The sequence below is a fragment of the Electrona antarctica genome (genome assembly GCF_951216825.1).
Source record: "Electrona antarctica genome assembly, chromosome: 23".
NCBI lineage: Eukaryota > Metazoa > Chordata > Actinopteri > Myctophiformes > Myctophidae > Electrona > Electrona antarctica.
In genome coordinates this window covers 30,750,291-30,774,626 of record NC_136804.1, presented here as the reverse complement: position 1 = coordinate 30,774,626, position 24,336 = coordinate 30,750,291, and the positions used below count along the sequence as shown (strand labels likewise).

The 24,336-nt window shown below is 42.8% G+C and overlaps 1 protein-coding gene across 1 annotated transcript; it reads right to left on the bottom strand.

Moving 5' to 3' along the window:
* Positions 1-4,433: 4,433 nt before the first annotated feature.
* On the bottom strand, positions 4,434-24,231 carry prkar2b (protein kinase cAMP-dependent type II regulatory subunit beta; the record flags this gene model as incomplete). Its single annotated transcript, XM_079494765.1, has 12 exons — positions 4,434-6,355; positions 7,535-7,664; positions 9,379-9,447; positions 10,126-10,200; positions 10,813-10,914; positions 13,445-13,601; positions 17,199-17,305; positions 17,699-17,782; positions 19,180-19,235; positions 20,957-20,992; positions 23,844-24,014; positions 24,099-24,231. 12 exons carry the CDS (start codon positions 24,229-24,231, stop codon positions 6,213-6,215), a joined length of 1,263 nt encoding a protein of 420 aa, XP_079350891.1. The 3' UTR covers positions 4,434-6,212.
* Between the last annotated feature and the right edge of the window lie 105 nt (positions 24,232-24,336).

Sequence of the window (24,336 nt, the reverse complement as noted above, 5' to 3'; positions counted from 1 at the left end):
TTGCGACAGAAACAAGCGACCAGGAATATGAAAACAAGCAAATATAATAAGCCACGCCATATAAAAATAAGCAATTTAAATATAAAATTTCAATCAAAAAAATCTTGGGAAAAAGTTAATAATAATAATAATAATAATAATAATATATGTTCAGATGGAGGGTCCTTGCCTGTGAATGACATAAACATATATTTGAAGCCCAAATGGGCAGCAGTGGCTCAGGGGTAGAGTGAACCTGGGCTCCCCCAGAGTTAGTGACAGTGTCGAAGTGTCCTTGAGCAAGACTCTAATCTGAACCCCTAATTGCTCCCGATCGATGAGCAGGTTGGTACCTGCCTTTTCCTCCAGAATCGGTGTGTGAATGTGTGTGTGAATGGGTGAATGTAATGCACAATCTCTGTAAAGCGCCTATAAATGCGCTAATATAAATGCACCATTTACCTTTCTTTTTTTTTTTTTTTACCAAATAAGCAAATTTCACACTTTAGAAACAAGCCCCCCAAAAAACACAACCACCAATAGAAGCCCAAAATCGCGTATAAAAAGCCGACATGGCAACACTGCTTCCACCACGCAGGAAAGGTGGGCTGTTATAAACATATTTCATCCCCTGAGCCCTTCTATTGGCTAGTCCCAACGTCAATCACCGGCTACTCTCATTCCCAATTGGCCCATTGACTGTGCAGCGAAGACCTTTATTTGTAGTCCATAATGTAGTTTTTATGGCCTCAACAATAAAATGTTGGGTGGGTGGGTTGTGTTTACAATGGTATAATTTTGGCTCTATGGCATAACTCAGTGGTTTTCAACCTTTTTCATATCAAGGCCCATTATTTATTTGGCATTTGAGCCACAGACCATGCACCATTTGATGAGATTTATAGCCTCTCAGACCCAAAACTAAAGATTTATTTGTTGTTGTTGTTGGGTAAGATTTTGTCCACAATTCCATGCTGTACTGATGTTGGTACCATTAGGGGAGACAACAAGCAAACGTTTCTCAGAATTCTTCTATATTATGTAGGCCTAATTGTGTTCTTGTAAATAAAATTAAGTAATGCAGATGTTTAACAATAATTTAACTTTTGAGAGCGTAACATTTTACACTCTCAAAGGTTAATCATCATCTATAAGGGTTGGTTACCAACTCTCCATCATTTAGCTGCATGGAGGACCACCCGGAACCCCCTCAAGGACCACTGCGGTCCTGGCATTGTTTAAAATGGCACTTTTGTGAAGAACCACACATAATAAGCTTGAGATGGCGTGTTTTGTCATAGAAAAAAAAAATAACTTTATTGCAGTGGTAGTGAAAATAACATTTAAAAAACGGAGAGAATAATCTGCAATATTAATAAGTTAATCAATTAGTCAATAACATTACAAAGGCATAAACACCAGAAATATACTTGCAGATGAGTGTGAAAGTACCTCTGGTACTACGGGGGAGGGAAAACAAACAGATTGCCAGCACATCAAACAACAAAAATAACCACACAATAATACTCTTATTGAATATGATATACAGGCCGTACATACTATTATGCACCTGTTGTTGGAATTGGAATAGGTACTGTATGTGCAGAGGTAGACAAATAGAAAACCCTTCTACTATAACTTCTACTCAACTAAAATGCAGTGACGTAGCTCTGGTCCATATAGCCTTAATTAAGGTCTTGATATGCACTTTTTTTTTTCCACCGGAAGGAAAAAATCTTGTCAATGGGATTTTCTATTGACAATATCTGTAGAGTGGAGTAACAAAACAAATTTTGTTTACGTGTGGTGGGGGGCTCAGAGTGCGTCCACTATAGGGAAAGTAGTCTTTCGCCGCCACAAAACCGTCTTTGTATTGGTGAGTAGCGAAATCGTCATTTTTATTTTTGCAGAAGTCGACAGGCATGTGCAGTCGACAGGCATGTGCAGTCTTCATGCGGCGCAGGAAGTCGAGAGTAACGTAGCCTTAAAGTCCTAAAGGCTATGGACCAGAGCTAGCAGTGACGTACTAAAGGCTATGGACCAGAGCTAGCAGTGACGTACTAAAGGCTATGGACCAGAGCTAGCAGTGACGTACTAAAGGCTATGGACCAGAGCTAGCAGTGACGTACTAAAGGCTATGGACCAGAGCTAGCAGTGACGTACTAAAGGCTATGGACCAGAGCTAGCAGTGACGTACTAAAGGCTATGGACCAGAGCTAGCAGTGACGTACTAAAGGCTATGGACCAGAGCTAGCAGTGACGTACTAAAGGCTATGGACCAGAGCTAGCAGTGACGTACTAAAGGCTATGGACCAGAGCTAGCAGTGACGTACTAAAGGCTATGGACCAGAGCTAGCAGTGACGTACTAAAGGCTATGGACCAGAGCTAGCAGTGACGTACTAAAGGCTATGGACCAGAGCTAGCAGTGACGTACTAAAGGCTATGGACCAGAGCTAGCAGTGACGTACTAAAGGCTATGGACCAGAGCTAGCAGTGACGTACTAAATCGAGGATATGACGCAGTACGATACACGCAATGAACGGAGCAGAAATATTATTAAGACAAACATTTTAAAATCAAAAGTTTAGCAGCAATATACAAAATGTGTCCAAAAGTTACGGCTATTTTAAAGCATTAAGACCTGTGTATCGCATCAGTGTCACCTTATAGCTTTTAACCACTTTAACCGTTATTTTAAACTTTAGCTGTTGAAAAATAGCAGATATACAAACTTGCCATTACAAGCTTGTAGAGCTGCTATTTTGGTGAAAATTGTTTTGAACTCAACTCTATGCTTACTGGGAGGTCCCTGGGACAAAATATTTTGAGATGGAATTCGGTGGACCAAATACATATAATTCTAAGGGTTCTTCTTGAAATGGAAAAAAGTTTGAGCACCACGAAACGTAGAAACATAGATTTTCTATAGGATAGGATTTAAGAAGAGAAACGACCGCTCCGCTCTATAGCTGTTGCCAGACCTTGGCAGACAGGCGCGGCCGTTTTCTGCTGTCCGCCGGTGTCTTTTCCGCGTTTTTAGACAGCTGGTGGATGGTAAAGAAGCTCCACCCTGCCAAGCGTTTCCGGGAATCTGGCCATCGCGGCATTCAGCCGCGTGGGTGGAGCTTCTTTTCCATCCACCAGCTGTCTAAAAACCCTGAAAGAGACACCGGCAGACAGCGGAAAACAGCCGCGCCTGTCGGCCCAGGTCTGGAAACACTGTATAACAGACCGATGTCTAATCAAAGCCTCGGAGCACCTGGCTGCAGCCGCTGCTGCGCTGCTTGGATTTTATGCTGTACCCCAACATGACAGACAGTCATGTAAACTAACACACAATGTCATTTAACATTTAAACAACATGCTTTCAAGAATGTTTTAGAAAACATTTGAAGCGAGAAATAGACGATGCATTACCGGAAAATTGGTTGCATTTGATCAACACTCACTTCCTTGTTTCCGTTGCCTCTGCAGGGCCAAAATACTTTCATTACCGTAAGCAAGGAAATACTTTGTTTTGTTGTCACTTTTGGGTCAATGTATTAATTAATTTAAGTAGCCATGTAATAAGCGGGATCATAATGTATGGCTGCATCATCATTGTTTATAGATAAATCTTTATCTATCAACAATGACCACGCAGCCATACATTATCCCTTACTTAGGTCATCTTTACAGTGTTTCCACACTTGGGCAGACAGGCGCGGCTGTTTTCCACTGTCTGCCGGCATCTCTTCCGGGTTTTTAGACAGCTGGTGGATGGAAAAGAAGCTCCACCCACGCGGCAGAATGCCGCAACGGCCAGACTCCCGGAAACGCTTGCCCCCGCGGCATTCTGCCGTGTGGGTGGAGCTTCTTTTCCATCCACCAGCTGTCTAAAAACCCGGAAGAGACGCCACGCCGACAGACAGCGGAAAACGGCCGCGCCTGTCTGCCCACGTCTGGCAACAGCTTTATGGAAGCAAATGGCAGTCATGTTTATAAGCACCTAGAACCTCGGCATGCATATTCTTTGGGAGGGGCATCGGCCAAAAAAACAGCCGATCCACAAGCTCACAACGTGCGACAACGTTGTGAGCTTGTGGATCAGGCTATTTTGTTTTTGGAGAAGAGATTTGGTGTAGGAGTAGACCACAGGTTCCCAAACACTGGGTCGGTTTGCAACGTTTTGATTTGGATTATTGTTATTTCAAAACATGAAAGACAACAACAAAAATCTAACAATTACATGAATAAAAAACAAAAATGCAATGATTTATTTTCATTGATTTCATGAAGAAGTCAAAGAAAAATTTAAGAAATTCCATACATTAGAAAACAAAATGTTTAAGAAGTAGTGAAATTAGGTTGTGAACTAGTGGAAATAGCAGATCTACAAGCTCACAACGCGTCACTTCGCGTCGCGTTGTGAGCTTATAGATCTGCTATTTTTACTAGTTTGGGTCCCGGGGAGATACATACATATATAATTAAATATTAAAAAAAAATTAAAATCTCCACAGAATCAAAGGTTCTATGGTCATGAATCACCAGGATCCTGGATGGCTTGATTCTAGGCTTAAAATAATTGATATAAATATTTTTTTGTAAATTTCTATGGGAAAAATGAATGGCAGATTTTTCATTGGAACCAGAAAATCACGCCCACTGCTATGCCCTATACTAGGCTAACACTTTGTAGACAGGTCCAAACCCGTCCATCTGTCTGTGTCAGGACAAAACATCATGTATAAAAAATTACATCTTCTCAAATATAGCTTATCAGCGCGACGGTAAACAAACAAACATCCACAACTTATATGCAATGCCTATAATAATATCAAGTGTTAAATAACAACTGTTCGTTTCAGTGTGTGTGTATATACTGCAGTTAAGTTTTCGTTTTGTTATGTTTTTTTGTCATTTGTTTTTTTTTGTTGCTACTGAGCACCACGTGGTATACAAGAGAACCATATTAAAAAATAAACCAAAACCACTGTACTGTCACTCTCATACATAAACTTTATTATAAAATCTATGATGAAGAAGAACGTCTAACGCGGTGCACTATAGTACAGACCTCAAGTACGATATGTAAATATTATGCTTTTCTTTACATCTTAAAAAAAAGAGGGGAGAGGGAAAAAAAACCTAAGATTGGCAACCACAAACAATGGGCATAGTTTACTTAACTTCTAGTTTAGTGGAACACAAAGAATGGTCTGCCCTTGGCTTATGTGGCTTTTTATATATATATATATGTATTGAGATCTTCACATTAATTCAGGTTAAACTGTTTAGCCTAAAACAATAACTAAAAGTGTATCAGGACTTGTAAGCATAATAAACAATAAATAGGCTACGATCGAAGAATACTGGAAAACGCTTCGTGGGCTTTTTCCCTCTCAGGAAAACTTGGACGAGCAATAATAATAATAATAATAATAATATGGCACCGTTTAGGATGAAAAGTCAGCGGCTTTATCCGTGAGACAGCATGTGACAAGAAAGGTGCATCTTTATAATAATAATAATAATAATAATGGTAATAATAATATGCCATTTGGATCATAAGAACATATAAGGCTAGAGAACTTGTACAAAATAACTGAAAACTAGGGATGCACCGAATGGGAAAATCTTGGCCGAACCCGAATATAGGAAACAGTTGGCCAAAAACCGCATACCGAATAGCTGAATATGATTAATATTATATATCATTACGTTTTTTTGCCATTACGGCCGTACCTTTGTTGCAGAGCTACACGATAATGGCAAAAGACATTTTGATCACGTCATCACACCAAAACAGTAGGTTACGAAAGGTAACCTAAAGTCTTTGACTATTCGGTTTTGGCTCTAAAAATCAACCGAACCGAATACCGAATAATGCATTTCTTTTGCCACCATATAGTAAATATATATATATAGTTTCGGTGGCCGAAAATTCGGTGCATCCCTACTGAAAACTGCAACGAACGGATACAAGCAGCTCATTTAGTAGTAGTTTAATCTCTACTACTACTATCCTCCCTATTTACTACTGACTCACATTGGGCTTGTGAATCAATCTCACACGGAGCCTACGGACGGACTCGTTGGAACTTCCCCTTTACTGACGTGAAGAGACGTTGATTGGGCCAGGTTAAGTATAGCGCCACAGAAGGTAGGGGCGATTGATTCGGCTACGAGTCTACCTTGTCGCTACAAAAAAGGAGAGCACGGCGGTGCTTTGTTTCTCGTCGTCCGTCATCACAGCACGGGGCTTTGTTCCGCGTCCTTGTAGTCGGTGTTGCTGAACAGCCGCGCCAGCTGCTCCTCGTAGTTCATGATGTTCCTCTTCATGATGTCCATGCACGGCCCCAGCAGGCGCTCGAACGCCAGCACGTCCATGACTGGTGGAGACAGAGGGGAGGGTAGGTAGATTCTTTATTTATGTGTCATGCACCAGAGGTGCCCAGCCCACATGGACTTGTAGGACATAACATACAGATCATTGCATCAATATTGCATAGGTGTAGGCTACAATAAAATTAAAAAACTTTTTTGTTTTCCGAACTCCATTTCACACAAACAGAACATTCCAGCCTTTTTTCCCCAAGCTTTACATAAGAAATCTGCCAAAAACGAAAATACAAGTTTTTCATAATCTAACCAGGAAAAGTTAACACAAATAGTTTATTTATTTATTTACAAAATAATTAATGTCTTAATTCATCATATAATGAGCTGTAAAAAAATGAATTTCATTTTCAATTTCTTCCAAATCACACACTAAACACATTCTGACCTCCTCAGGAGTACCAATGAATCTACCCGTTTCTGAAGCTAATGGTAAGGTCCCAGAATGCAACTGTGAACAAAAAGATCTTTGACTTTTGGATACATTTTGTGTAACATTAGGTTCAGGGCCATAATCATTTTTAATAAGACGATATGTTCTTAGTTTTGGTTTGTGCCATAAATCAACAGCCATATAATTCATAACATATAATTCTGTATTTCATGAATATTAATGGCATATCGCACTTTAGTACAGTGGTTCCCAAACCTTTTCATGTCAAGGACCCCCAGATTGACCCTCATTAGCCTGCGACCCCCCATTAGAACATATACGCCAAGGACCCCCAGATTGACACTCATTAGCCTGCGACCCCCCATTAGAACATATACGCCAAGGACCCCCATAAGAGAAGATTGTTACGGCACTCTAGCAGTGATTCTCAAACAGTTTGATTTCAAGGACCCCAAATCTTACTAGGACACAATCTCTACTACTACTATCCTCCCTATTTACTACGGACTCACATTGGCTTGTGAATCACTCACACGGAGCCTGGGACTCGTGGAACTTCCCTTTACGGCCACGCTACACCAGGCTTTTATCGCACGTTTACCCTAAACGCGCGGCCCGCACGTGCGTTTTTTTAAATAGGACTGGACCTAAATTAAACGCATGCGCGGAGGTAAACGTGCGCGTTTTGCGCGCGAAAAGCCTGGTGTAGCGTGGCCGTTACTGACTGAAACGTGATTGGGCCAAGTAAGGTTAAATAGTTAATTAGTTAGTAACGAACCTAGACACTTGACGTTTCCCACGGTGTAGGCTGACGCGGCCCTGGGTTTATTGGTGACCAGGGCCAGCTCTCCAAAGTATTCCCCTCTGGTGCACACGCTGATCTCCACCTCCTTCACGGGCTCGTTGGCCTGCATGGGGAAGAAGAAGACATGATTCATTCATTCAACCAGTGGAAGAGTTTACAGTAAATCATAGCGCCCAGCGATTTATAGCAGCGGAGCACATTTAGCGACGGACCGGATGCTATCCCGGATGTGGCTGAAGTAGCTTGATGTAGCCAAAACACTCTCGATGCGATCGACAACAACGGGAGGTATGATTAATTCTAACGTGACTAGCGACGGGACCGTGATGGGTCGTCTAACACATCATCTTTTCTTAGAATTGGACGGAATGATTTAGATCAAGAGTTATTCACGTTTTAAGATTTTCGATCTCGTTGGCTAAAATGTGGGGGAACATTTTCAATGACGTCCCACCGGAAAATAACATTGAGTGTTGCGCAACAGACGCTCCCAGCCAGTGGAGCGATGCGATCGGTTTTGATATCAATAATCTCCGTCCTTTTGATCAATCTCCATCTTGAGCGCTGGGCGTTACTAATTGATTGAACGGAGAACTCCGTCCTTGCCGCTCAGGGAGAGCGAGAGAGAGAGAGAGGGAGAGAGAGAAATGGATGACCAAAACAATCCAAGATTATTATTATGTTATGTTATATGATTATATGATGTTATATGATTATGATTATGATTATGTCATGTACATGGGCACATTTCCCAGACACTGCTCTTGCTTTGACGTATAGCAAATGTTGTTTCTCTAGTTTGTTTTTGTGTATTAGCAAATTTCATTGCTTAGTTTGTATAAATTAGCTTCTACTGGTGGAGTTTTGAAGGTAGTGGGTATACTGTGTTTATGAAAGTCACATGTCTGTCATGTTATTGTCTTGTATTTATTGTTACTGGCAGAGCTGTGTTACTTATTTTCCCTCTTCTCTCGGCCAGTTCACACTTGTAAAATAGTCTTTAGTCTCAATGTGTTTTATAAAGGTTAAAGAAAAAAATATGTTATAGTGTATTGTTAAATCTGCATTACTTAATTTACAAGAAGTCTACACAATTAGAGAATGTAGAATAATTCTTATTTTGATCAACGTTTAGCCCTGTTTTCTCTCCTAATGGTACTAACATCAATACAGCATGGAATTGTGGACAAAATCTTATCCAACGACAAAAACATATTCGTTAATAGTTTTGGGTCTGAGAGGCTAAATGTGACTAAATTTGACTGAGGGACTGCCATTGGATTTTTTTGGATTTCCATTTTTTCATGTCATATGAAAGCAGGGAATCATAGCTTCAAATTGACATATTGGTTGTTCAGTTTGGCCCACCAGTTTTGGAGATATGGCTTATAGAGTAATGTCTTGCAGAAAACAGTGAGTTGAGAAAACAGGCTTGAAAGGTTCACTTCTGTGGTCTCTAACATTACACCTAGCTACATGTTTAAGCATTTATTTCATATTTACATGTCGATTTCAGCTCTGACACTTATTTCAGACATGCTCTAGTATGTGAAGAGTCTGCCTGTGCTATGAACTCATTAAAAGAAAAAAAAAAGTTTTTCTCCTCTGGTGAAAAGCTGGAATTTGCGCGATGGCAGTCTCTCAGTCAAATCTGGTCACAAATGTCACCAATGGTGGCTCATGGTGGCTCAAATGCCGATTAAATAATGGACCTCGATATGAAAAGGGTTTAAAACCACTGGTGTTACATCAAAAAAATGCCCAACTGAGTGATTGTTTGAATGAATGAATAAACAAACAAACACAGGCCAGGGTACCTTGTTCCTGTTCATGGTGATTCTGACCTGACCAGACTCCACGATGTAGAAACAGTCAGGCTTATCTCCCTGTAGACACACACACACACACACACACACACACACACACACACACACACACACACACACACACACACACACACACACACACACACACACACACACACACACACACACACACACACACACACACACACACACACACACACACACACACACACACACGCAAAAATAACAGAAGACATACAACACATTATTGTCTGCTGTGTTGCTTTTCGATGTGTGTACCCTGTGTAATTTTACAGAGGTATCTAAAGAGCACAAAGTACGTTTCTGAACGTACTCACGTATCGTGAGACTGTACACCTAACACTGTCAAACCTGTCAAATCTGGCGATACCTCCGAGACAGAAACGATACCTGCCGCTGTTTAGATGTCTCAATAAAATGAGTAGTACTGTGCACATCGAAAAGCAAGTGATTAGCAAAAATCTGTCTGTTATATTCATGAAACGATTAGAATGACAAAAGGTCGCAATTTGTTCCAAAATAATGTTTGTTAATGAGCTGGTCAAGCCGGCTCCATCCACTGCCATGTATTCATGGAACTTCCGGTGCAAGGTTTTCCTCCCATGAAAGCATCCATGAAAGTTTCATGGTGTATCCATGACGTCAGCTGTGTCTCTTCCCTCTGTAAATAAATTCCTTGGCTGAAAGCAGGAAGGACTGTGGAAGAAAGCGCTGTACCTGAGCTATGATGCGTTCTCCATCGCTGAAGGCTTTGGAGATCATTACGTCCGCCACTCTCATCCTCTCCGAGGGCTGCGGAGAGGGAACAAAAATTAGAACATTCTCTGATTTCTGTGTATAATTATTATTGTATACTCTCAGAGTTTTCCCAGGCGTGGCGTGCCCGTTTCCATTTCTGGTTCAGTTTCCCACATAGCGTCACCCAGACTGTCGCAGCCAGTGTTGTTTTCGTCGACTAACACTATTGTCGCCTCGGCCCGGGAGGCGAACCCGGGTTCCCCATTCCAAAGGCACAGTACGTTATTACCAGTCGACTAAAGAGCCATGGCCCGATAGGCAAGTAGTAACGCAGCACCATATAGCCGTCTAGAGGCGGGATCAACGTGATACTGATGACGTACTGAAGGGCTGCCACAGTGCAAATGTAAACACAACCTAACAGGACTACAACTCAAAATTATTATGGAGATATCATCTTCTTCTTTTTGTCCCGCTGCTTCCGGTTTATCGTTTCGGCGTGAGAGAGCCCATGATCCAGGCAGGAGGAGGGAACTTTGGACTCTGGGCTGGACGAAGGAAAATAATCATTGGCGTCACCAACACGAAAGCGAAGCGTTGCCTGGCGACGATGACGCCAAGAGCCGGTAAAAAAATCATTATTAAACATCCAGAATGACGTTTCACCTCCAGCGATTTGAGTAAAGGAAGCGACTCGATGAAGGACTCGTACATCCTCCTCTTCTTGGCGTTGGTCTTCAGTATGATCCTCCTGAAGGTTCCTCGGTCCTGAACAACGCACGCGCACACGCACACACACACACACACACACACACACGCACACACACACACACACACACACACACACACACACACACACACACACACACACACACACACACACACACAGGAGAGAGAAAGATGGAGACATGGCTAAATCAGTGGTTTTCAACCTTTTTTGGGGGGAATTTGAGCCACAGATGAAGACATTTAGCCTCTCAGACCCAAAACTTGTCTTAGAATATTTTGCTGTCGTTGAATAAGATGTTATTCAACCAAATTGACCATTACGGGTCCATTTGTTTGAATAAAGCTTGTTGTGATTAAAAAAGGCAATCTTGGAAAAGAATCTGTGGATTTTAAAAAGTCTAATTACATTGAAGTGGACGGAAGGGGGACTTTTTCACTTCCGGTCCATGTCCTGCTCATCGATCGCCTATACTATAGCAACCGAGAGCTATTCATGCGGTGGTGATCTAATTTAATTAATTGAATAAAAACCTAAAAACTCGTCCTTGGCAGAGAGAAGCATGCAATCTCTCTTGACCACAGCTTATATACTCTTGATCAATAATGCAGTTGTTTGGCTTTGTATTTGTTTCTGCAAACACTACATTGGTGATTGCTCTTGGATGAGCCCAGAGCTGCATGATCTGCCCTCCAAGTCAGGCTCGGCTCAATTTACAATTTACAGGTTGAGGCCTCGTATAAGCCCTTTGGGCTTCTTGGGCTCCATTTTCGTCACCGCTAAACCCCTTATCCCTAAACTTCTTTGCCTTTTTTTACTATTTTGCAAAACACTTTTGAATATTTAAAATGGCCAGTCCACAAGCTCACAACATGTCAATGTAGATTGGCTAGTTGAACTATTCAAAAATGTTTTTCAAAATAGTAAAAAAAGGCAAAGAAGTTTAGGGATATGGGGTTTAGCGGTGACGAAAATGGAGCCCCTTGCCTCCCCCTAGCACTTTCCTTTTTTATTTTCTACAAATTTCCCCTTTTTGTACTGATTTTATACTGTGCTAAGAAAATCAATCAATTCAGGCATTTAGCAGACGCTCTTAATCCAGAGCTGCTTACAGTAAGCAAGGACAATACAAGGCAATACATCAACTACATATAAATAGTCATCAAGAATCATAAGCAAGCTATAATATCTGTCTAACAGTAGTCTGTACAGTGAAGCTATGACTCAGTAAGCATTATAGAGTGCTATGTGCTACGTCTACATAAAACGCTAGCTTATACATCCAATAAAATACTAAATTATAAATCTAAATGACACAAGTTTAGCCTTTGCATAATGCCTGTAAGGTCGTCGAGGCTAGGGCAAGTGCTACGGCAAGTGCTACGGGCTAAGATGGAGTCTGAAGAGGTGGGTTTTCAGGCTACTGCGGAAGATTGGGAGTGAGTCTGCAGTTCTGATTGCAATGGGTTCATTTCATAGTTTTGGAGCCAGAATGGAGAAGAGTCTGGGACGTGTGTAGAGTTTTTTTTTTTTTTTTTTTAATGTTATTTTTTTGTGGCATTCGCCTTTATTTTTTATTTTTTATGGCGGGACAGACAGTAGGCTGACAGGAAATGGGGAGAGAGATGGGGGGTGACATGCAGTAAAGGCCGTCGGGATCGGGAGTCGAACCCGCGGCACACTGCCAGACTGGATTACCAGCCAAGGTGCCTGGACCGCTGAGCCACGGCCCAGGCCTGTAGAGTTGTTTTGAGGGATATCAGCAGCGATGACACAATAGTAGTACTACATTTGAACTTGACTCATGTGTCTCCACCCCTATGTGCTCGAGCAAAAAAAAGAAGCAGGCAGTTGCAGTATGCACTACCTGTCAAATCACCGCTAATAAATGGTCTGAAATTCCGTTACTGAGACAATAATTGATTTTCCCCATTTCTTTTGAGAATAATATATTGGCGGTCAGTGTATCGTCGCCGTGCATCCCTCCTTACAATCCATCAGTCCCTTCTCAACCTCAGCATCCACCTGTAGGGGCTCTGATGCTAGATTTCCCCTGGGATGAGTTCGCCGTCATCACTCACAGAGCTCTAAAGTGCTTGTTGTGAGCAGGAAGTGAGCCTCAACAACACCTAAATAAATTTCCGGTATTGTATGCTGCCGTTCATTTTGTTTCATATTAGTTGTGTGGCTGAAATGTAGGCGATTCAAATTCTATTGTCCCTAAGCTTGCACCCGCTTTGAATGTTATCGACCAATATGTTCTTATCAAGACCATGTTCTGGAGCCAGCATGGACATTTCCTACATACTGCTGAAATGACTGCCGCCAAAGCAAAAACATTGTGAAACTGCGCTAACAGCTTTGCTTTATGTTTACTTACGTGTCCGGTTAAGACTGAGGTTAGGGTTAGGGGTTAGTAATAGAGTCAGTAGTCGGACAACGTGCCAAAACGCGACGTCGGACAATGGCTGTCAACTGTCATGATAAGGGCTGATGGCGGGTCGGAGATTAAATCATGATCTGATATCATCCAAAAACCTCTAAAGCTTGTTGGTGAGGATCTTTTCTTACCAGACACCAGAGCGCTCCAGGGGAGGTAGCGATGATCGTGGCCGCCCGCGGGGTGTTGTACATCAGGGCCAGCTCGCCAAAGCTGCCCTTGTTATCGTAGCAGCCGACCACTCTCTCTTCTCCGTTGTCCTCTCTCTTCAGAATGTCATATGTGCCACTGTGACACACAGGGAGGGAAACACAGACACACAGATAGAACTTCAGAATGTCATGTGTACCACTGTCTGTGACACAGGGAGGGAAACACAGACACACAGATAGAACTTCAGAATGTCATGTGTACCACTGTCTGTGACACACAGGGAGGGAAACACAGACACACAGATAGAACTTCAGAATGTCATGTGTACCACTGTCTGTGACACAGGGAGGGAAGCAGCGGCACCGACTATGCGGCAATGTTGATTTCGTCGACTAATTCTATGACGACTAACTTTTTCCCCTGACGAAAACTACATAAAAACTAAGCCATGATGACTAAAACTATGACTAAATATACTGTCGATTTTGTCAACAAATAAAAACTAGACTGAAATGTTAGGAAGGGACTAGTGGACAAGAGAAGTCATTTTACACTAAGTTGCATGCTGAAAATAGCCGGCTATTTTCAGCAAGTGTAAATTCAGCCATTACGACAGCATCAAGGCCCGCCAAAACACATTTTTAGTCGACAAAATCAACTGTAGATTTAGTCAACTAAAATCGTATTATATTTAGTCGACTAAAACTAGACTAACACTAAAACATTCCAGGTGACTAAAATGTGACCAAAACTAAATGAAAACTATTCAACAGACTATGACTAAAACTAAAATCAAAATTTGCTGCCAAAAACAACACTGCTATGTGGGTGCGTCGAGCACCCATGAAGAAAATAGGAATACAAATTAGTAGTCACACCTTTATGGGCAGAGTATCAAATGCAGTATCAAATGCTAATATTAACCTGCCATGGGTAGAGTATAAAAGTTGCGGTGCAGTAGCCTTTCTTTTTCACTTGTCTACAATGAAGTACCCAACGAAAAAAACCAAAAAGAAAACATGTTTTTTTCAACACTGCGGCGGGTGGGGAGGCACCCATGACAGTTATAAGAAGTATTCGCCCCTGGAGGAAAGCACAGACACACAAACTCTCTTCCTCTGGAGGGAAGCACAGACACACAAACTCTCTTCTCTCTGGAGGAAAGCACAGACACACAAACTCTCTTCTCTCTGGAGGAAAGCACAGACACACAAACTCTCTTCTCTCTTCTCACACATTTATGACGTGAGATCTACTTTCAAAATGACCAGCTCAACAAGATCTACCCACTGAAAAAATAAGTGTACCATTGCTGAAAATAGTTTAAATATATAATGTGGGGGGGGCTTTGGAATAGGGAGAAATTATGACAGGCAGTTGCTGTCAAAATATGCCCCCCAATGCATTCTCAATGGCAATAGCACAAACTTTGGCATGCTACTAGTCCTACATACTTACACCTAGAAACCCCATTCAAACCTATTTAGGTTCATCTTACGGTGGACATGCCTGAAAATAAATCTTTGAAATGTTTCATAGTTTTAGAAATATAGTGCTTTCACAATGGGGGCTCAATGGCAGATATTGGCACGTCAAAAAAGCACTTTCACCTAGAAACTCCATTCACACTTTTTATAATTCAGCTTACTGTGGAGACACATGCTGGAACTTTTTACTTTGAAATGATTTGTAGTTTCGGAGTTATTTAACTTAAACGCCCAATGCACTCTCAGTGGCAGGGGTGCCCACACTTTTTTTACTTGAGAGCCACTTTCAAAATGACTATGATGCAACAAGATCTACCCACCAAAAAAATTATCAGATCGCATTGCTGAAATTTGTTTACCTGGGGCATGTAATGTGATCTACCTGCACAGCCCTTGTGATCTACTGGTAGATCGCGATCTACCTTTTGGGCACCCCTGGTCTATACATAGACGTTTAAAAAAAAGCTAAGCTAAGCCTAGACCGCTAAAACACTTTCATTTTTAGACCAGTTATGACCCATTGCTCAGTGGGTTCAGAATGTCCTAGGTACCACTGGAACACAGGGAAGCACAGACATACAGATGTGCCATTTGAGAACTTCAAATGTCCTGCCATTGGCAATTCAGTAGATTGTCAGTGCAATGTCAGAAACAGAACATTTGTCAGTGAGAAAGGGGTCACTAATTTTGCCAAGGTGTTATATGTTCATTCTATTGATATTCCCTGAATAGATAGTGTTCCTCTGCTGCCTGGACACTTCTTTTCAGTAGCAAAGCAGTACAATTAGCATTAGGCTAGCCTGAGCTAATGTGCTAAGTTTCTGGTCTAGAGGGGCGCGGGTCACGGCAGAGATTTTCACACGCCCTGATTGGATCCCACCGATTTGTCAGTCAGTCCCCCCCCCCCCCCCCCCAGCGCTATATGTCACATCATTTGTCAGTCCCCCCCCCCCCCGGAAGGGTTGACTCCCACTTCTAGCCCAGAGCGGCCAATGCGTTCCTCCAGGCTTTCATTTTTTGCGCCAACGGAAATGAAAGCCTGGTACCGAGGCTAGCATTAGGCTAATCAGTGAACAAAACCTGCAGGGGGTCGGGACCGGGGGTGAACTTCTGATTGATTCCCAGACGGCCTCTCAATCAACCCAGTCAGTTCTGGCAGCCATGTGTGTGTGTGTGTGTGTGTGTGTGTGTGTGTGTGTGTGTGTGTGTGTGTGTGTGTGTGTGTGTGTGTGTGTGTGTGTGCATGTGTGTGTGTGTGTGTGTGTGTGTGCGTGTCGCGTGTGTGCGTTCATGCATGCATGCATGAACATTGTCCACATCATAGACATAATATACGTATAGACGCTGCATTGGCTGCTGGATTGCACCTCGACGTTAGCTGTTGCCATATTGGACTGGGCAACCTGCCATTAAGTCTCTTCTCCCTCCTGGCTCCCATGCAGGCAGTGGAATAAACTCCCCCTCACATTTAGAACTGCAGACTCACTTCTGACTTTCTGCTGCAGTGTGACAACTCACAGACGCACCATTGGTCCGATATCTCGAACCCTCACCCTAACCCTAACCTCCCACGGGGCAGCACACCTATAACCTAACCATAACCCTCTCCCAACCCTTAACGCACCCCTCACCAACCTTAATCCGGTCGTTTTAACGCACCCCTCACCAATCTTAATCCGGTCGTCTTAACGCACCCCTCACCAACCTTAATCCAGTCGGACCAATGCTACGTCTAACCAATGCTATGTCTAACCAAAGTATGCCTCCCGCACCGTACCGCCATGTGGATTCGAATCCCTAGTCTCTGCAGTGGTAGATAGATAGACAGGTACCACTGCACCACCCGAGCACCCGGCAGATGCTGCTGCTAGCCTTGATGATTACCTGCTTATCTGGTTTCTTTGAAGCACTAAATTGTGACCCTGTTTGTTGACTACTAGGATTCATGCCACTTCAGGGGTTGACACTACTAAAGTCTCAGAGGCACTTTTAGGTAAACAGTGCTCTAATTTTACATTCCACAGACCAGAAGACCAGAGCGCTCTGGCCACGTTCAGGCGTTTAGAGTAGACAGATATCTGGTGTTGTGTTTATAGACGGTTGCATCCGCCTCTCAAACGAGCACAGTTTGCCGGGTATGACAACCTGAAAGCAAACTCCACCTGCCCGAAAGTTTGTATTTACCTGGCAGGGGCAGGTGGGCAACCCTTAGTGTCCACGCCTGCATTTAAGGTTTATTGATTACCTCTCGATAACGTAGAAGTTGTCCCCGTCGTCGTCCATGTCGATGATGTACTCTCCTGTCACCACAGACTTCTCAAACATGGCGTCCAAAACCTCTGCCATCTGATCCTGTGGAAACAATTTAAGGGTTTTATTTTGTTTTTGTTTTTATTCTTTGCTGCTGTCGGGACGAAAACCTTGTATATACAAAACAGTAATTGTTTTTAAAGAACCATATACGTTCCAATGTTCTTAATTGGTCACATTTTCTTGTTAAAACTTTTCACCAAATATAGACAGATTTAATCACTTTCTATGTACTTTCTACGTGTCTTTATTAGCAAAAATAGCAGATCTACAAGTTCACAATGCAAAGCCTGTATTGTCCATTTTCTCCACTTTGACACTGTCATACGATAACAGTTCTACAGTTCTACTTGTTTTGGCCTCTTCCAGTCTAACCAGTTTGATGTGGCGTCTGGAATCCATTCCAAGCGGTCCACTCCACTCCACTCCACTTACCCTCTCCAGGTTTTTGAAGAGCAGAATGTGTTTGCATGCCTCCTGTAGTCTCTGCCTCTGATCATCTGACTTAGGGTGGACAACCTTCACACACACAGAGAGAGAGAGAGAGAGAGAGAGGGAGAGAGAGAGAGAGAGAGGTTTCTGTACAAACTTAGGCGTTATAGTTAATTAAGAAACAACATTATTCATTGGCGTTTACATACCGGTAATAGTATACAGCGAAGAAAAACCATGACAAAAAATGTTTGTCGACTGCCTTTTTTCGCTGGCAAAAACGTAATTAAAAACGTAGCCATTGGAACTTTTTTTTTCTTCATTTTCCTGAAAAGTAATGGTTCTGGACCCAGTGTGTTACGATGCTATATGGTGTTGTTAGGGGGGGACTAGTGGAGAAGTAACCTCGCCTCACCAGGCTTTCCACCTCAGAGGAAAGCCTGGTCTCTGTTCCAAAAGTGCTGTGTGAACCGGTCTGGAACGGATGATATCGTTACGTCATGTTGTAGTATTGTTTTGTAGTCATCAGGCAGGAACAATCAAACAGAGCTTCCTTTTCCCTCAAACCAGAAGAATAACAATAAAAGGATCTCGTAGCCTGTAGCTTTTATTGAGAAAAATCGGTTTGAGGGAAAAGGAATTTCCGGAAGATTGATGACTACAAAACAATACTACAACATGACGATATCATCTGCTCCCGACCGGTTCACACAGCACTTTTGGAACAGAGAAGAGATCCAGTAGAACTAAATGTTAGGGAGGGACTAGTGGAGAAGAGATCCAGTAGAACTACATGTTAGGGAGGGAGTGGAGAAGAGATCCAGTATAACTAAATGTTAGGGAGGGACTAGTGGAGAAGAGATCCAGTAGAACTAAATGTTAGGGAGGGACTAGTGGAGAAGAGATCCAGTAGAACCAAAAGACAGATCTACAAGTAGATTGGCTATTTTCAGCATGCAACGAAGTGTATAATCTGCCATTACGACGACATCAAGTCCCGCCAAAATGTATTGTCTGCGTCAAAATCAACCGTACGTCGACTAAAATCTTATGATATTTAGTCGACTAAAACTAGACTAACACTAAAACATTTCAGATGACTAAAAATGTGACTAAAACTAAATTAAAATGTTGTCTAAAGACTATGACCAAAGCTAAAACTGCATCGACATTTGCTTTCAAAATCATTCCCGCTGAATCCTCACAGGGGAAGTGTAGCAAATAGTTTTATTTTTGCTGTCAGGGCGACTCAGGCTGGCGAAATAGTCCTGGTTTCCTTCTGCTCTATTCCTGATGCAATTCTACTTCCCCCATGCAGTATATATCATTTATATGTGATATTTTATATATGAGTCAGAGGAAAAAGAAACAGCTTTTCGACCCCATTCCCCCCTACACATTTGTACACTCTCAGAGGGGCCTTGAAAAGAAAAGCTTTGAGAAGCGCTGAGTTAAAGAGGAGGCAGAAGTGTAGAATGTCTTACTTTGGTTTCTAGTATGTCGTCATCCTCCTCGTCAGGGTCGTAGGTCTCAGCACACACTACACACACAAACATACAGCACAGTGGTGGAAAAGGTACCCTTTGCGGGAGGCATACATTGGTTAGACATAGCATTGGTCCGACTGGATTAAGGTTGGTGAGGGGTGCGTTAAAACCACCGGATTAAGGTTGGTGAGGGTTAAGGTTAGGGACAGGTCGAAATTTAAATAGGGGTACCCCTGGAGGAAATGTATGTGTCCTGATATAAAATACCATCACCCTCCCTGTGAATGAAAATAAAAATCCAGTCCCCTCCCCAGGTGATTAAACAAAAAGGAATCACCCTCCCCTATTAATTAATATCACATTTACCTGAGTATTATTTATTCCTAACTTTAATCTGCTAGCGTTTTTAATATGCGAGAAAAAGTGACCACCAAAATCGCGAAAAATCACTGTGCGATGTGAGGTTTGAACTCACAGCCAACACAGACAATGGTCTCGTAGTGTAACGCCTAACACAGCAAGCTATGGAAGCTATTGAAAAGTGGCGGTTGTAGTGTGTACTTACACACTTGGATAGGCCAAGCACTGATTGACAAGGAGAACAATGAAAACCGGTCCTGTTGGGAAGAACCAAGTGAAAGCAACAGAGGGGTATCGTTGACCAAAGTTGTATTTTAATTCAGAAAAGCTGTAGTATTAGAGATATATATAAAACCCGGACTATTTTATTATCAAAATTGGACTCGAAATAAAATTAGCTCACCCTCCCTCTGACTAAAAGACATGGCCCTCCCCTATTTTCCTCCAGGGCCCCCTTTTCTAAATTTCGACTGGTCCCTTAGGTTTAGGTGTGCTGCCCCATGGGAGGTTAGGGTTAGGGTGAGGGTTTGAGATATCGGACCAATGGTATGTCTAACCACCCACATTTCATGAGCTCATGAAATGTAAGCGACCTAGTCATGATTGGCTGCCCCCTAAGCCAATGGGAGTCTGACCCCCATACTCTGCACAACGCCCTGAAATGCCGCCTAAGCCAATGGGAGTCTGAACCACTCGTGTAGCAATCGCCTAGTAGCGACATAGTCGTGATCGGCTGCCTCCTATAAGCCATGACACGCCGCACCGCGGACGTCTGCACCAAGGGGCCAGTGAGGCACTCCAACGTTGAAGCACTGGACCCACACTCTGGGTGCAGACCATAGAGTGGAGTGGAGTGGAGTGGAGCGGCTGACAACAGCTGCTAATGTTAGGAGCTAACTGGACAGCAGGAAAGCAACAAAAGAACGTCGGAAACGAACGAAAACAACGGCCGGGAGGTTGTGACAGAGAAACATACACGTTACAAAAATGAAATAATAATAATAATAATATAATGTTACTTCAGTAAAAGTATCAATACTGCAATTAAAGAAATACTCTGTTGCAAGTAAAAGTCCAGAATTCAAAATGCATATCTAATGTGAAAATATAGCATATCTACAAGCTCATTGTGAGCTTGTAGATTGGCTATTTTCGAATGGCCGAAATGTGTATAGCGCGCTGAAGTGGTATATGTTTTGTAATAATAATCTAATCAATGTTACTAGTAACTAACATTTTCAAATAATTGTAGTGGAGTAAAAGTAAAAATACATTTGGATCCAGGTTGTAGTGGAGTAGAAGTAAGACCTGTACCGTTAACAATCTTGTTAAGAAAGTATTCAATCAATTAATGAGTCAACCATCCGAACCAACCATAAATCAAAGCACACCCATAAAGAACCAAAAGTTTTACCTGAGGCTCTTCTTGTGAATCTGTTGATTACTGGAGCTGTTGGGATGAAAGGGAGAGACATTATGATAGTTCACAGAGAAGATTGTGTGCACATCTCAATGCCTATATTCAGGCCAGGTGCTGGATGTCAGACATCAAGGCAAACATCAAGGAAGAGGAAGAACATCCGCACACCAGTTTGTAGAGCTCAGAGACTTTACTTTATTTTAAGACAACAGTTAAATGCAACGTTTCGACCGACTAGGTCTTCATCAGGCAAATATGATATGATGAAGACCTAGTCGGTCGAAACGTTGCTCTACAAACTGGTGTGCGGATGTTCTTCCTCTTCCTAAAGACATACTGTATGATAGGCCGGTCAATCTAAGCTAAAAAAAAAGGGCCTGACCCAAAATAAATTGCAATAGTAATCGTTCAAGGTTTTTTTTATGATCCTTAGGGTCATCCTTAGGGTCATCCAAATAACAATACTAACAAATTGAGTATTATATACATTTTGGATCATGGTAAATTCAGGGGTTGAAAGTTGGAGTACCATTAAAAACCTATAAGGCAAAAAAATATATATATACTAATTATAATTATGCTTTAAGAAGCATGTGATGTGTCAAACTAGGGGTTTTTCATGATTCTGAATCCATTCCAAGCATTAGTTTTGCATGAAAAACACATTTGGGCAAGTGGCTATATGGCTGTTTTTAGTCCAAGGAGAAAAACCCTTATTGCAAATGGTGGATGGATAGGTTGAAAAGTGGTGAAGTGGCCCTTCAACTAAATGTAAGTTAAAGACGAAAGTTCAACTGAGAGGTGGAACGAGCCGTCATCCAACAAGGTTCCCCTAATTCAACCCATTCGGCCCTGCTCCAATCAGATCAGCGTAATAACTCATGTCTGTGCTCCTTAAAAGGACGGCTCCTCCTTCCTTGTCTCACTTGTGCTATCCGTTCGGGGCGTTACCATGTCTATGCTCGGACGTAGAATAGATATACGCCTTGTTGTACAAGGTTTCTTCGACTATGCAAGTATATGCATGCACCTCTTGGTACGAATACTGGACAACTCACCCCGGTGAGTTGTCTTCACTTTCTGACATGGCAGGGTGAGTTGTCTGTAATGTCCGCTGGGGCGAGTTAGGCGAGTTGGTAAAGGGCTAAAGATAGACAGCTCGCCCAACAGTATTTGGACAACTCACCCTGGTGAGTTGTCTTCACTTTCTGACATGGCAGGGTGAGTTGTCTGTACTTTGGGTACCGGGTACCCATTACAATAATTAAATTTCGGTTCTAGGTATCAGCTCCTACAGACGTGCGCAGTCACACGCTAATTATTTATTTATTAAACCGCAAAATCCGGTGAAACACTGTTGTAAATAAGGAGTAGAGCGTCTTTCTCACTCTCTAGCATTGAGGGGGACGTGTGTGTGTGTGTGTGTGGCAGTGCTCCTCAGTCAGATAGGCTTTATTTTGTTAATGTCAAATGTGTTATTGTTTAACACGCGCGAAAGTGAAGACAGCTCACCCCCGAAAGTGAAGACATCTCACCAGGGTGAGATGTCTGGTGAGTTGTCCGGACATCTCACTCCTCCACTTGGAGGAGGAAAAAGGGTGAGTTGTCTTGTTACCCTTGGTACCACAGCACCTCAAGGCCCTTAAAACAAAGCTCCAGACTTCCCAAAACAAACTGGTTTGTTTTGGGGTTGACGATAGAGTACTATACAGCATCTTGCAATCCACAAGATTCGCTACACCACCAAGATACCCATGTATACAGTACCTGTCTAGATATATACTTCCTTAATGTCAACAAAGTCCACACTGACAACACCAGAGGGAGTTCAACAAACAATGTGCACCCCAGATTCGGCTCAAAGAAGGGACTAAATTAATTTCGCTCCTATGCCACTAAAATGTGGAACACCCTACCAACAGTCATTAAGACATGTGAATCCCTTAACTCCTTCAAAACTGCTCTTAAAAGGCACCTACGGACGGCTGCTAATCAAAACTGGCCCTCGTAAAATCTGAATCTCCCCCCACCCCCTTACTGTATATGTTTCTTTTCCCTTTTTACTTCCTTACATGATTCCCTGTTTTTTTATATATATAGAAGTGTGTATTTGTATGTCTCTAAATGTTTTTAATAATTGAAAATGGTGAACCCTATTGTAAACAAGTGTAATGCTTTATGGTGTCATCCACAGTTAACAGTTTTTGTATTGAGTTGTGCTTGAAATGTATCTATTCGAAATACTGTTAATAAATACTTCAACCAATCAATCAAACACGCACGCACGCGGACGCACACGCACGCACGCACGCACGCGCACACGCACACACACACACACACACACACACACACACACACACACACACAGTACATTTGATGAAAGCCTATAACTCCCAAATGTTATTCAAAAAAGCACACCCGTGTGAACTTAGTGGTGCAACTCTGTGTCGGGGTCCCCGGGGGGTCCCCGGAACTTCCAGACCCACAGGAACGTGGCCAGGGTTCCGGCCCGGTTCCGGCGAGCCGCCCTGCGTCCGAAACAGTCGAGAAATACAGTAACAAAGCTACCGTGTGGGGGTCCCTGTACTGTACAGTACTGTACTGTCACACACAAAATCACATAATGGCTGCTAAAAACTCAGCTTCCCATCATGCAGCAGTGAACAGTGTGAAGCTCAACACTGAACCACCACCAACACTGAACACTTTGTCACCTGTTGGAACTCTAGACATAGGGACAGACATAGGGACAGACACACATTGCTGTTCCTTGGGAGTGGCTGCACCACTCAAAAAGAAGACATGCACCACTGGATTCTATGATCCAACATCGCAAAATAATCATATTCGGTATTATGTATCATGTATGCATATTGCGTACCCATGAACTCTCCATCGTCATCCTCATCGGACTCGCTCGCCGACTGCACAACGAAGTTGACAGCCCAGCCTTGGTGGCCCCCGGTGCCCCCACCGCCCCCGATTCCCCCACCCCCGGTGCCCCCACCCACACCCCCACCCAGGCCGGGCTGCTGCTGACAGGAGGATGGAGCTGCAGGATGCGGATGGAGGTGATGATGGAGGAGGAGGTGCTGGTCATGGTCCTCCTCTCCTCCTCCTCCTCCTCTGTGTCTGCTCTGTATCTTGTGGCTGAAATACTCCAGGGCAAACAGTGTCAGGTCCTCCGGCTGTGGCTGACTCCTCAACACCGCCACGGTGAACTCTCTAAGCAGCTCCTTCAGCCCGTCTGGGACCCGGATGGGGTCCATGTTGGTTTATACTAGTGTGTGTGGAGGAAGAGATAATAATAAAACAATGTCCCGTTTTTTTTAAGAGGAAAAAGAGAGGGAGAGAAATGCCAACCTGACGGCTAG